At 38.2% G+C, this 14,813-nt stretch overlaps 1 protein-coding gene and 1 long non-coding RNA gene across 2 annotated transcripts in view; one reads left to right on the top strand and one right to left on the bottom strand.

Annotated features, from left to right (window-relative positions):
- Positions 1 to 897: 897 nt before the first annotated feature.
- Positions 898 to 7,906, top strand: LOC137180172 (uncharacterized). Its single transcript, XR_010927920.1, has 4 exons — positions 898 to 1,326; positions 1,425 to 1,485; positions 4,753 to 4,931; positions 5,076 to 7,906. It is a non-coding gene; the product is annotated as an uncharacterized lncRNA (long non-coding RNA).
- LOC137180171 (complement C3-like) overlaps positions 7,893 to 14,813 on the bottom strand; it is a 32,618-nt gene continuing 25,697 nt past the window's right edge. The window contains exons 33-44 of the mRNA XM_067585448.1: positions 14,070 to 14,225; positions 13,790 to 13,849; positions 13,581 to 13,671; positions 12,975 to 13,026; positions 12,770 to 12,857; positions 12,217 to 12,306; positions 11,760 to 11,865; positions 11,297 to 11,386; positions 11,110 to 11,193; positions 10,289 to 10,369; positions 9,656 to 9,803; positions 7,893 to 8,364 (exon numbers count right to left, since the gene is read on the bottom strand). Of these exons, the coding sequence (XP_067441549.1) occupies positions 8,220 to 8,364; positions 9,656 to 9,803; positions 10,289 to 10,369; positions 11,110 to 11,193; positions 11,297 to 11,386; positions 11,760 to 11,865; positions 12,217 to 12,306; positions 12,770 to 12,857; positions 12,975 to 13,026; positions 13,581 to 13,671; positions 13,790 to 13,849; positions 14,070 to 14,225 (1,191 nt within the window). The 3' untranslated portion in view covers positions 7,893 to 8,219. The remainder of the gene's footprint in view (positions 8,365 to 9,655; positions 9,804 to 10,288; positions 10,370 to 11,109; positions 11,194 to 11,296; positions 11,387 to 11,759; positions 11,866 to 12,216; positions 12,307 to 12,769; positions 12,858 to 12,974; positions 13,027 to 13,580; positions 13,672 to 13,789; positions 13,850 to 14,069; positions 14,226 to 14,813) is intronic.

Here is a 14,813-nt window from a genome sequence, read left to right as displayed (position 1 = left end):
TTCTGTGTCAGTGAGTCCCTCTGGTGAGATAGTGGAGGGCAGTTCAGTGACTCTGACCTGTAGCAGTGATGCTAACCCAGCTGCTAAATACACCTGGTACAAGGAGAACCAAACACTGCTTCAAGGACCAGAAAGAATTTATCATTTCACCTCCATCAGCTCTGAAGACAGAGGGTCATACCACTGCAAGTCTGAGAATAATTATGGACAGATTAACTCTTCATCTCTATTCATTGATGTCCAGTGTGAGTACAAAACCAATCAAATCTCTGACACACAAAGTGGGGTATAACTGTATGTTATGATTTATCTGCTGTCTGAGATTAGTCTGGTAGAAACATCATGTTCTAAGGTAGAAAGACTGAAAGGCAGATTCAAGCATGGCCATTTTTTATTTGGTCCCCTCCTGCTGGTTTTTGTACACATCAAAATGAACCTGAAGAAAAATACTGATTTGTTTGGTCTCTATACATATTGCCCCCTAGATGCTCCAAAGCTTCCCTCTGTGTCAGTGAGTTTCTCTGGTGAGATAGTGGAGGGCAGTTCAGTGAATCTGACCTGTAGCAGTGATGCTAACCCAGCAGCTAATTATACCTGGTACAAGGAGAATGAAGACTCACCAAAAGCATCAGGACAGATCTTCACCATCACTGATGTCAGACCTGAACACAGTGGAAATTATTACTGTGTAGCCCAAAACAAAAGAGGACGTCATAACTCCACCTCATATCTGACTGTTGTAGCAGGTACATTTTTTCAGTTCATTCACATATGTACACATCATCGGTCATAATCCACCATATGATGAAATGCAGGTGGGGGGATTTTGTGGTGGCAATTTAATGAAGCCCTTTTCAAGTTAAACCATCCACATGAAACTCTTCAGGTCAGGTGAGAAGAAGCAGCTGGTCATTCTATGTGTATATTAGAGGGAGTGAATGTTAGTGTGGTCATTGCAAAGGTTTTTGCAATGACTGGTTTCAGTTTATACAGGCGCAGTGATGGTATGTGCAAAAGTGCTTCAGTTACTTATTACTATAAGAGCTCTGCTTGACCTGGTTGTAGCGCCACTACAAATATAGAGCCATTTGTATTCAATAGTGGCTGAGAGAAACATGAACTCACACATCCCACATAATAATGTTATTTGTTTCCTAGGAGGGCCATCATTATTATTGTACTATCTCAAAAGAAGATTTTTTTTTTTTGCTATATCAGTGTTGTATTTTATCACCATTACCCAGGAGCATGGAAATCAATTGTCATTGGAACAACCACTGCTGTTCTTCTGTCTATCATACTACTCTTTGTCTTCCTATTGATAAAGTAAGTAGATTTGTTTTACTAAAGCATTGCTTATTAAGTACAGTTTGATAACTGAATTATGAAATAATTTGTTTTTCTTAATTAATTCCCCTAACCAGTAAAAAGAGGCCTTGTAAGCAATTATCAGAGCCCGGAGAGAGAGCTGAGAACAGAGAACAGGTGAGTAAAGAGAATTAAACAATTCAGTGAAAAATCCAGTGAAACCCTGCTTTGGTTCAGCCGTTCAGTTCACACTGCTTAATCACTCAGTATCATAAAGTACAACATGAAAACTCAGTCAAGGTGTGAAGCAGTTCAATGTCCTTATCGCCATTAGTCACTCTTCAATCCTCTTCATCACTTGGTCATGATTATATTCCTGCTACATCCAGAACTTTGTATTTTGAACAGGGTATTTGTTCAATACCTTATGTTTCTTTACCTGCCCTTTTGTCTCTTGTTGGTGAAAAAGGAACATCTGTTTGATCTGTATCATTACTTGAGGTGATGCTGCTTAGGCCTTTCCGGTTGTGGTTGCTTGTCAAGTTGCTGATTATCATTCAAACTTAGTTCAATCCATTACAATGTGACACAACCAACCATGATTCTAGCAGAGTCACTGCTTAGTTTCCTGGTGATGAAATAACCCTGGTGAGAAAGGCACCACATGAAAGCGTCTTTCATCAGACGGACGTACCCCTTTACATGCTTGTCCCTGCAATGTTACTGCTTTCATTCGCAACACAACCATACCGGCATTTTCCCTGAAATGTTACTAGGTCTTGAGGTGGGAAACTGTCAGTACAGATTTCCCTGAATATCGATCCCTGCTCCCATTCACGCATGACCCCATGCAGGAAATGTTCCTGAACATTTCAGGGATAGACTGAATGTGTGAAAGGGGCTTTAGCCTGTTGCCATCACAACAGGGACAATAATAATAATAATAATAATAATAATAATAATAATAATAATAATAATAATAATAATAATAATAATATCAATTTTATCTATAGAGCACTTTTCAAGCAATAAGCACAAAGGGCTTTCCAAAAGAGAGGGAATTCAAAAACATAACAATATTAGTGAGAATTGCAAGAGGTAAAATAATGAAACACAAACATATACACATATATGCCATATATCTACACAAATAAAAGATAAAAACTCTCAGTGAAGGAAGAAAACGATAAAAACGCTCAATAAGAAAAAAAAATCAAACAGCTCATGACCATAGAAATGTAGTCTATCAGCTGTTAGGAAAAGCCATTCTATAAAAATATGTTTTAAGACGAGATTTAAAGCAGTGGCAGAATCACCTGATCTGATGCTTAGTGGGAGGCTGCTCCAGAGCCGAGGAGCCAGTACTGCAAAGACTTGATCGCCCTTTGTTTTTAACCTGGACTCTGGAATAGTCAGAAGACCCAGACTGGCAGACCTGAGGGAGCTCAGTTATATACTCCAGCGCCAGATCATTCAGAGCCTTGTTTGTGATTAAGACCACTAAAATGGATTCTAAAAGAGACTGGAAGCCAGTGCAATGAAGCCAAGATAGGTGTGATGTGAGAGAATCGCTTTGTTTTGGTCAATAATAGGGGTGTGCCTGAAAACAAAAAAGTTATTTGGCAAAGCACAAATAGTGAGTTTTTTTTTTTTACAAATATTTGTTTCATGCAAATATTTTAAAAATTATTTGTTTTTGGGAAGAAAAAAAAAAACATGTCAAATACCAGTGCACAGGTCAGTTACATCGCTATCTCAGTCTCTCTCCTCTGCTCCACTGTTACGTCTATCAGCAGGTCTCAACAAGGGGAGTCACATCCACCTGCTACATGATACACATTTCCTAATTTGGACATCACCCCTGGAGTTGGGGGTGTTCCCCAGAGATAAGACTGAGCTACTGACACACACAAAGTGCTCCCAAGGGACTCTACATAACCTGTTGTTCCCCTTGTCCTTTCCACAAAGTTAGATTGTAAAAAATAGGCGGTAAATGAAAAGTGCAAAGCAATAATCACCTCTGAAGTTCTTCTCTACATGTTACACGCTGTGCTGTCTCTGTGTTATGGGTCTATAAATAGGTAAAGGCCTGCAATGAGGCGATGAGTAAAGTTTTAGCCCAGTCAGGAGACTTGTCTATGATCTGGGAGACCCTAGTTCAAAACCCGGTGTGGGGACCCCCTTCGTAAGATTGAACTTTATTCATGAACACTTATTGTAACAAATTGTAAGAAGTTTTGGGACAGCCAGCTTTTTATATCATGTAGACAGCTATGTAATGAGGCTAATTTACTAGTGTCAGAAAGTTTAAATGACAAGTACAGCTGTGTGTCATCCACATAGCTATGGAAGGAGATGCTGTGATGATGGATTATCTGTCCCAGGGGTAACATGTATAGGATAAACAGAATCGGTCCCAAGATTGATCCTTGTCGTATTCCATGAATAGTCTGAACTGTTTGTGAGGTACATTCCCCAACAGAAACGAAAAATTTCCTGTTGGCTAAGTACGAGGAAAACCAGTCCAGAGCAGTTCCAGTAAAACTCGCCCACTGTTTTAATCTGTCTATAAGGATGGAATGGTCGACAGTATCAAAAGCTGCACTGAGGTCAAGCAGTAGTAATATAGAACATGCACCTGAGTCTGCAGCCATCTGTAAGTCATTTGTAACTCTGAGAAGGGCAGTTTCTGTGCTGTGTAGTTTGCGGAACCCAGATTGAAACTTCTCAAAAATATTGTTGTTACTTAGTGCCTGTAGTAGTTGGTCCAGCACTACTTTTTCAAGGAATTTTGAAATGAAGGTTAGTTTGGAAATTGGCCGGAAGTTTTTTAGGTCTGAGGGATCTAAACCTTGTCCCTTCAAGAGCAGTTGAACACAAGTGGTTTTAAAAATATCTGATACAACTCCAGAGGTCAGAGAGCTATGGATGACGGTCAGCAGTGCCTGGCTGTTTGACTCTATAGTTTCTTCAAGCAGTTTTGATGGGATAATATCAAGGGGACTTGATGAGGGTCTCATAAGTGACACAGTTTTCATAAGATCTTGCAGTGATATTTGTCTAAAATATTTGTCTAAACACATCCACGGAAGGGCAAGGGAGGTCGACTAAAGAGGTGGGGGGAGTGATATTTGCCCTAATATGATAAATCTTATCTGTGACAAAGGTAAGAATTTTGTCGTAGTCGGCTAGAGAAGAAGCGTCAGCAGTAGGTGGATGAGGGTTTACAAGCTGATTGATAGTTTAAATGGGATTCTGGGGTTGCGCTGGTTGGATGAGATTAGCTGTTAAAAATACTGGTCCCTGGCTTCCTTTACATTGCAACTGATAAGTGCTTCCTTTACCTTGACAAAATAAGTGGAGATGGAGATAAATAGATTGGTCAATAATGTTCTACCAAAGCTAGACATAACTACGCATGTAAAAGTAAATTTGTCTTTGCAGTGTCGACCCACTGAGAGGCAGCCAGAGGAGCAGGATGACATTCACTATGCCAGTGTCAAGTTCTCCAACAATCAGGCAGATCCTGTTTACTCCAACATCAGACCAGCTCAACTCCAAAGACATGAAGAGGAAGAAGAGGGTGTTGAGTATGCTGCTGTCAAATTTAACAGTGCCCCAAGGTGAGCAGCTCTTTACACAGGAACCTTTTTTTTAATTTTAACATTTTATTGCTGTTGAATTTGCTTGTTTTGTTTACATTCTTGCTATCACTATTAGTTTATACCATCTCCAGGATCATATTAATTTTTTTAATTCCTTCTCAGAACCAGAGGTCAGGAAACAGAGGAAGACCCAGCTGCATTATACAGCACAGTCAACAAAGCCCGATGAACACAACAGGAATCTCTAGTCTACCTTTTTTAAATTTTAAAGCAGGTAATCATTTGATTTTTAGCTATGCTACTGGCATAGCTCTGGAGATGGCAATGTCAGTCGGTTGGTTGGTTTGTTGGTCCTATTGGAACAGCAACTTATGGTCCCCACAGGATGAATCCTACTAACTTTGGTGATCCCCTGACATCAACTCTAGTGCCACCAGCAAGTTGACATATTTGGTTTTTAGTCACATGTCTTGACAACTGTTGGATGGATTGCCATATCATTTGTTATAAATATCAATGGATTCCCAGCGTATGGATGAATCCTAATGACCTATGACAAACTTGTGTGTAATACACTGTAAGATAAGTCATGGTTGTTGCAATGAAAACAATGCAAACCATGATGGAGGTCAGTATCAAATTCAGTCCCTACTCCTGTACACTTATAATTGAACAAATTTACTGAGAGCAGCCTTGCATGTTGACTTAATACTGATCCTGTTTCTAAATGGGTCCAACAGCAGCGTCTACAGCTGTAAGATTCTTGTGTCAACTAAAGAACTGATTCTCCAAACTGAGAAAATTGAAATGGAAAGCAAATTTGACTGTGACCTTTTGTCAATATAAGTGAACAGTTGTCATTTCAACTTAATACCGTAATTTTATTGAGCTTTCTATCTCTACTAGAGTTAACTTATCTCACTTAGTTTCTAATGTCTTTGCATGAATGTAAAGAGAATTATCTGTCACATAATTGTTTAGGCACCACTGAGAGAAGCCTGAGAGAACAATTTCTTACATACTGAATTGTTGCCACATTTAAAAAAAAAAAAAGAAGACAGGAAAAAAGGTTTGGAACCATCAGGCCACAAAACTAGTCTCTCATTCTCTCCTTTATATAGATTACAGTACAAAGTTTATATATAGTTTGTAAATCAGCAACAAAGTTCTTCTCTTAGGTATTTACTGGCATTCAGCTCATCATGCATATCAATAATGTGAAGAGGAAGTCTGGTGTATTTTAAGATTCTGATCTCTGTCTTCTGGTCTCCTGACCACAAATGAAAGTTACAGTTCAAGACAACTTCTCTCTAAGCCTTGTAAGTAGATCTGCTTGATGTAACTATTCGTCTGTACATTATTTACCTGCTGATGTGTTGTTGGGTTTTTTTTTGTTTTGTTTTGTTTTTTGCTCGTTTTTTTCTTTGTTTCTGAAGCCAGAAAGAAAAATTATAAGAACAGAGTTTAACTGATGTGTTGTTTCCCTTCTGTCTGTGCCTAAGAGAAACCCGAACTGGGATTAAGAATATAACTAAATAATGATAACTCAAGTCCTTGGGGCCCGTATTTATCAAACAGAATCAAAAACAAAGGAATTACACTTAAAAATGATCTAAAGAGTCAACCAATGTTTTTTTTGTTGAGTGTGGGCAATAAGACACATTTCCCAATTGACTTATGCCTACTTACAACAAAGTGTAAAAGTCTCTTAAGAGCAACTCCCAAGTAATCCCAGGATTGATTAAATGAAGCAACAACCAATCAGAGATATGGATTGACTATTGGGTTATATTTGGAGACTTGCTGTCCATGTCAAAATTGAAAAACAATCAACTGTCCAGTCAGAGCTTGGACGAAGCTTATTATTGATGAGCTGATGGCAACCATGACAGACAGTCTTTCTAAAAAAGGAAAAAAACCTCCTTTCCACCTCTTAAACTAATGGCACCCTTATTCAGTTAAAGGTGCAATAAACGACATTCAGCCCAATTTAGAACATTAATATAGCAGCAGTGAGTCCCTCCCTGTCTTCCCTGCATCTGTTTTCAACAATCTTTCACAAATGTTATCATATTACAGCTAAACAGTACAGTAAAATATGTTTCTGAAAACATTTGCAGTAACAGAATCCATAGTTGATCAGCACTGCCTAGTTTGACAGTTTGAACTGAGTTTTGTGAGCTATCAGTTCAGGGGCCACTTTCTGAACCGATAGCGTGCACATTTGTTTTGGTCTGAGATGTTGGTGCTATAGTGCGACATCTAGTGTGGCTGATTGTCATATATTGCACCTTTAACAAAAGAAAAAAGCTAAAGAATTTTCCTTTTGACATATGTTTTAATTTAATTATGACAATAAATGTATACATTGAGAGGAAATGTATAACATTGTGTGCATTGTATTTCACTTTATTTTTATTTATTTTTTTATTTTAGATCTTTATTTTTGTTTATTTATATTATGGTAACTTTGTTTGTTTAAAACCTGTATGATTGTGTGAATACTTGCCGCTGTGTTCCTATATTTCATTCAACTTGGAGAGTGCAATGTTATTACTACTGAAAACAACAATGACCCAAACCAAACAAAACAAAAACAATAAGATGTTTCTTGAAACTGGAATTCCCCTTATGTAAAATAATTGAAAATCCAATCATTTTTTTGTAATTCTCGCCTCCAAGCAATCATGTGAGACTGGAGAGAGTCCAGACAACAGTGAAAATGTGAGGAAGAAAAGTTCAACAGTACCAATGCAAAAGAAAACCCCATTCAGTTTCCACAGTTCAGACTGCTGAGTCACTGACTATCTTCTAGATCAACCTAAAAATCTATCTGACAGAAACACACTTCATGCTGCCCTTATGCCAACCTTCTTCACAAAAAATAATGAAGAATAATTGTTTAACTGTAAACCTCAAGAACATAATGAACAGGACCTGTGTATCAAGGTTGACACAAATGGTGTCTTGCTCCAGTTTTTATCACACCCTGATCAGCAATATGTTTCATAGCTCATGTTAGACATGTTATTCATTGTGAAAATTTGGATATTTTGTTATGCTTTGTTGTTGCCAGTCGTATTTACTTTTTCCTCATTCTTATATTATATAATCAGTACAGAATAATCTTATGGAACATGATATTATAACTGCTTTATCACTTTCTGTTCTCTTTTCCACCATGAAAACACAAATAACATTTGAATAAAATGTCCTTATTGCACAGATTGGGTTGTATGACTAGTAAATCCTTGTGTACACAGTTATTTTTCATCTTTCCAACACAATATCGCTTCTCAGACACGTCTACAGCCTGCAGGAGTTGACAGACAGTTCCTCTGCAGTATCATCAAGGCTCTGGCATTTAGCTTGCAGGCTGGGATTGCTGGAGCACTCTGCAGATGAAGGCCAGCGCTCCACCCAGGTGTCCTTCCCTAATATGTAGTTGAATCTGTCAGACAGGAAGCAAAAAGACAGAGGAGTTTATTTACATTTAAGTTGTATTTTACGAGATCAGAATGTATCAAGATACGTTTTTTAAAGAGTTACACCTGTGTGATTCATTTGTTCGCTTGTCCCCATTAACCTCATGATTGATTATAAGCCAGAAACTCAGGGTTTACTTCTCCTGGTGTGGAAAATAAAAATGAAGCAGCCTTTTCAAGCCATAGTTTGTACTTAGGAGGTCAGTTATGTTTTCACAAACCTCAGTTTTTGATGTAGCCACAAACAGAGGAAGGAGTGTAGCACATCACATGTAGGTGCGAGGCTATCAGAAATCTGCATCAATGAAAAGTGCCTATCCGCACACAGACTTCAAAATCCAAATTTATTTAAACGCACAATATGTAATTTCTGCCACTAGGGGTACCTCATTCAAAACAATAACAAAAGATGGAGTTTGTTGATGTTGTGAAGTAGCATGGGATCATGGGAGTTGTTGTCTTCATTGTTAAACAACCAGCCTCTCTGGGTTAGGATTCCTTCACTGTTCATTGTTCAGAAGGTTTTTACCAGGAACCAAATTATCCGCAGAGGTCTCCTCCTCTCCAGAACAAACACACCCGGTGATTAAAACTGGTAGAAACACTGAATAAAGCAGTTTCACATAAAAAATCAGTGCTTCTCTGACGCTGTTCAGCAGACACAAGACGTCCGTAGGGGCTGCAAGCCAAGCTGCTGCTAACTTTTGCTCAGCTTGTTTCTCTGACAACTTAAGATCCAGACATTCAGCAGGTGTTTAGCGGGAGCCAAATAATCCGCAGAGGTCTCCTCCTCCTCAAAACTAATGCACATGGGGATGAAAACCGGTAAAAACACTGTATAAAGCAGTTTCACATGAAAAATCAGTGTTTCTCCGATGCTGTTCAGCGGACGCAGGACGTCCAGTAGGGTCTCTGTGTGAGCCGAACTGCGGCTAACGTTTGCTCAGCTTGTTTCTCTGATAACTTAAGATCCAGATGTCCGATGACTAAAATCCTTCATCCGCTTAAAAGATATACTTAAAAAGAAACAACAACAACAAAACTTAAAAGTTTATCGTAAAAATGTGGCTTAAATCTGGATTTATCAATTTGTCAATTTATGACAGTTTCTGGCGGACAACCACAACACTAATGTATTTTCTTGTTTGGTAAACACCATTGTAGTGGACGACCATAACTCTGAGGCATGCGCACAAGATGATTATCATAACATTAACTTTTCTCACAACTTTATTTATTTTTACTTGCTCTCCTCACCCGTTTGTGCTGCTATCAATATTCCACTGGTCCTCTTTGGGGCCAATGATGAGGTACTGAGAGCCCTGCTTCAGGTTGAGCCCATCTCTGCAGCCTCCATGAGACATAAAAAACCTCTTCTGACCCACTACCACTCCGGCCTCCAAACCTGGAATGTAGCAAAAGAAATTTAAAATAATATGTTATTTTTTTGATAACCATAAAATAATGTAATTAGTCTGGATGTCAGTGGAGAGTTTTGGTCTCCCACGATTGTCTTAATGCTGTTGCAAGACATATTTTACAAAATTAACATAGTGTAAAAGAACAAATTATCAACTAGCTTCAGTACAAAAAATATTATTTCAGCTTCCAAATCTGACTTGGAATAAATAAAAAATTGTGGCCTGCTGTGAAGTTTGACATTGTGCAAGCAAATGGTGAGAATTCTTTCATACAGAGAAAAACGTAAGGGAAAAGAAGGACAGCAAGGAAGAAGAGAGCAACAGATATTTAAAAATAGGAGCAAAGAGTTAAAATATGTTAACAAATGAGTGAAGTGTGTGACATCAAAAACTACATGTCTAAGCCCGCCAGTGTTTGCCAAAGTACAAGCAAGAGCCTGACAGACAGACAGCGAAGGCAGTGACTCACCCAGCTTGATAACTTTTGTGATCTCCATCTCGTATTTGTCATAATAACCCTTGGTGACACTCAGCACCTTCACCTGGAAAACTGAAGCACATGAACAATAAAACTTGTCATTTTGCCCTGCTAGTGATGAGGCCTGTGGTCATGATGCCATGAAATTTGCTGTGGATGTTCACAGTCCACAGAAGATGAAACTGAATGGTTTTGGCTTGCCAAATTTGATCTTTCTATTTTCTCACATGTACAGTAGTAGTAGTATCACACCCTAATGAGCAAAATTTGCTTATGCCACAATGACTAAAAATAAATGCTGCAAGAATTAGTCCTGTTATTAATCCTATTTCTAGCAAGTAATTGGAAAGCTTGATATTTTTCTCCTTTTCTTACTGCAACCACACAAATCTTTGACGCATAGATTCTGTATATTCCGGCAAGAATTGCAAATAACTTCTCTCATGCTATCTGCTCATTTGTGCCACCACGCTTAATCAAGACTATGCATGGAGTGTGCAGCCTCCTATTGCATGTTCCAGTCATCCATTGATGCACTGCACTCATTTTACACCATTAAACACATTTAAACCTACATAGCTTTCAGGAAATTACTCAAACATTTAGACTTGCATTCATTTGCTGCTTATAATTGGATGTTCAAGGCAGCATCATTTCCATTTTTCCATTAAAAAATTCTCTCTTATATTTTTATATAATATTGTAAAAGCTTTTAACCAGCAATTACCTAATGAATTTCAATTAACTTGACTATAAACTTTCTCTGACCAAGTTCTGCTGTATGTGTGTGAATGTGAGAAAGTGTATCGTACCATGATGTAACTTCTTGCAGGCAAATGTCTCTCTTTCTTTGCTGGGGAAGTTTTCATTGTCAGTTTTGGAGATGCAGCAGTCACCTGGAGATTGTGAGCAAACAGAAAGTGAAAATGACGGGCACTATAAATACACACACACACACATGTTTGTTAATGGGGTGTTGAAGACACATGCACATTTTACCCTGTGTGCAGCGACAGACGTTGTCGCTGCAGATCTGAGTAAGGTCCTCTATGTCCTCGCTGGGAGTGTACGTACGACTGCAGCGGTGGTCTGACAGAACAAGACAGTGAAGAGATATACACCACATGATACCAAAACATTAAAGTTGCAATATTGTTTTTTTACTCAAATAAAAATAACTAATAAATAGGAAACATTTTGCATAATCAGTCTGTGTTCAGGACTAAGTCTGCAAATTTTTTGTCCTAGATTGGCTTTTCAGTATCTATTAGGATGTTTAGGGAGCAAACTAGTTCTCATAGTCTCACAGTGACACTGTATGAAGTGTATTCGCTAATATCAGTAAATATCGTTTTTATATCTTAATTATTTTCAAAATGCAGAAAAAAAGGCAGAGCAGAGGTCTGAAACAATTCCAGCCTAAGTTCTTCTGTATGGTGACGGTGTGGTTTTGTTCTCCTACCTGGGTTATAATACTCGTAGACAGTGACTGAGGATGGCTGGAGGAGGCCGACTTTGAAGCTCTGCTGAAGCCTGAAGATCAGGATCTCTGGCTCTTTATGAGACACCTGAGAGGAGGAGAGGATCATTTAGTGCAACAAAGCAGAGAAGAGACACAGAGACATTACAGAGTCAGTGAGAATATTGATATAGTTTGTTTAGTCTGAGTTTCCAGTTGAGTAAAACCTGGAAACTGCTCAAATCTCAGACTGTTGAAAAAAGACTTGTTCTAGGTTTTACTCGGGAATGTTAACCTGTAAAACTGCTTCTTGGTAAATACCTATAAATAGCAACATAAATAGATGCAAAAACTAACCATATTTTATGGAAGAATAATCTTGAATTTGTGCACATTGACAACATGAAGCAATTTCTGGTTGCAGACAAATGAACTTGACTGAGCTCCACAGTGTTGTTACCTTGAACAGGTGAATGATCAGAGAGCCTCTGTCGCTTAGATTATCAACAATCTTGAAGTTATTGATGTAATGGTCCACTGAGTTGGACAACTGGACAAACACATACACAGACAGAGAATTAGTCATCAGTACTGGCCTGGACATGTGGCAAGTCATTTAGCTATCACAGGTTTTTATCATGATGTGGTAAACTTTTAACTTTTAAAGAAGAAAATTCTTCCTTTTTTCCTGTTAAATGTTTTCCTTCCCTGCTTGAGACACTTACATTGAGACATGATTGTCTTTTTTATAAAGCAGTTCATGAAGTGTTCAAAAAAAATTGTATAAAGTTTATTATTGTATCGTATGTTCCAATCTGCATGTTTGTTCTTCTCTGGTGTGAAAATGTGAGCTGTTTTTTGTGTCATTTACATCCTGATGGCTGCTGACAGAGGTCTACTGCTATAGCATGCTCTTGTGATTTAAGCTCTAGAAAATATTCTTCTCTGAATTACTACATAAAGTCTCTGACATTTTTTGAGAGCTAGTGAGAGTGGTGCTGGAGGCTGTTTACCATCTCCAGGTCTGAGTTTTCGGGGGTGAAGCCGGTAGGCAGACTGATATCCAGGACCACCATCCTGACATCGCTGGGTCCTAAAGCCCTGTGGAAGTAAAACAATAGTCATCATCTCATCACCAGGCAGGTTATTGATTTTAGATCAGTTTAAATGAAGGTTATACAAATCACACACATAGTTTAAGGCAATACAGTAACTCACTTCACTTTGATGGTGATCTGGTAGGACTTTTCTACATCTTCTGGAGGCTTTTCTGTTACGGGACAAAAAAAGGATTATTTAATTAACAGTGGTTGAGTATCTTATCCCAAGGACTTAAATATACTGTATATAATGCTACATATATAGGGTATATATATATATATACTGTATATATACAAAGGGGTCCAAAAGTCTGAGCCTTCCCAATGGGAAAGTGGTCTATGACATTTGGACCCCACTGTTCACTATATACAGTATATATTGTTGTTAAAGTTAAGTGTATGTTTTATTTTGATGAATATGTAATTTAGGGAAAGTCATTGATAAATGTTTTTTGTAACTGACAGTACAGTATTATATAATGGTACAATACACTATATATTATCTTTCGTTTTAGGTTACTTCATGTTGTTGTTTTTAACAATATTTTATGATACGTTTCAAAATGCACTTGTATTCATCTTTCTGACTTAATTCTATGTTTTCAGGTTTAAAGCTCATCTCTTTGAGGTACTAATAGTGACTTTACTCAACCTAAGAGGACAGAAAGTAACACTAGAGAGCCAGACATCATGCAGTTATGTGTGCACTTATGATTGGAGTTACCGCTTGATTCCTCGATGGTGACACTGAGCTCAAAGTGCTTGCAGGGCATTTTCTCATCCACCTCATGCACTTGGTTGTAATAGGTCACGACCTTGGGTCAAAGTTCAAGTGACAGAGAGACACACAAGAATTGAATGACAATTAATTGTTTTTCAATGAGTTGTGAAACTGGCAGTGATACCAATATTCCTCCACAGAGTTAGTCATACCTCCAGTATTCCCTGTCCGTTCCCTCGAGCCTCAACAGCCAGGCCAAGATCAGCAGGCAGCTATGGAAGAAAAGCAGAGGATTTTTAAACAAATAAATCAAAAATACACTGCTTGATTTTGTTATTTCCTCCAAGTTGTTTGTTTGATGTTGAAAGTCAGCTATGAACTGTATAGTTAAAGAACTTTGAGTGAGGATATTTGCACAGAAGACTTCTAAACTTCATGATACTGTCTGTGATCTCTGCCTGAATTCACTAACTGAGATTATATTTCTCTCACCCTGGTAGAGCGAGCAGCATAGGCAGTCATGGGGTTGAAATGGTACAAAATTTCCTTGCGCCCCGTTATTTTGACGTCCACATCCAGACTGAGGTCATCGGGAGGAGGTTTGTTGATCAGATACTCTGACAGCGCCTGGAGTACCACCATGGTGGACTGAGAGAGGACAGACAGACAAGGGAGAAGGGGAAGAAAGGAGAAAGACACAATTTTCACAGCTTGATAACATTTTTGCATTTTTCTTGCCTGAATTACTGCATTGTCTGTCATTTCATCACTGCTATTTGTCTCACTTCAAAGGGGTCTGTTAGGGTTAGGGTCATATGCACTACTATTTACCTTAATTATTATCTTCCTAGTTTGATCATATTCACAAGGTACAGTAAACAATTTTGTAGAATTTGTCTTTGCAACCTTATTGTTTAATAATCAAGAGCAGAATTTGTAGTCAGCTTAACTCACTGTGTTAACTGTTCACATTATAGACTGATCAATATCATCACTGCACATAAAGTTTGAATTGTTGCAGTTATACTAGAAAAAAAATATTTTTTAGACACAATCTGCCAGAACTGTCCAGATTCACTGTCCAAAATTGTCCAAAATTGTGCATATTTGGGTGAGTATCAGTGCAGAAAGTGATGCTGAGATCAAAGCAACACCTTTAGGAACCCCAAAAAGACCTTAAAACTCACTCTGTGAGTCATTACACAAAACACCATTCAGACCTTTTGTGTACCAAAA

Source organism: Thunnus thynnus, chromosome 3, assembly GCF_963924715.1.
Source record: "Thunnus thynnus chromosome 3, fThuThy2.1, whole genome shotgun sequence".
NCBI lineage: Eukaryota > Metazoa > Chordata > Actinopteri > Scombriformes > Scombridae > Thunnus > Thunnus thynnus.
This window is presented reverse-complemented; position numbering and strand designations above follow the sequence as displayed.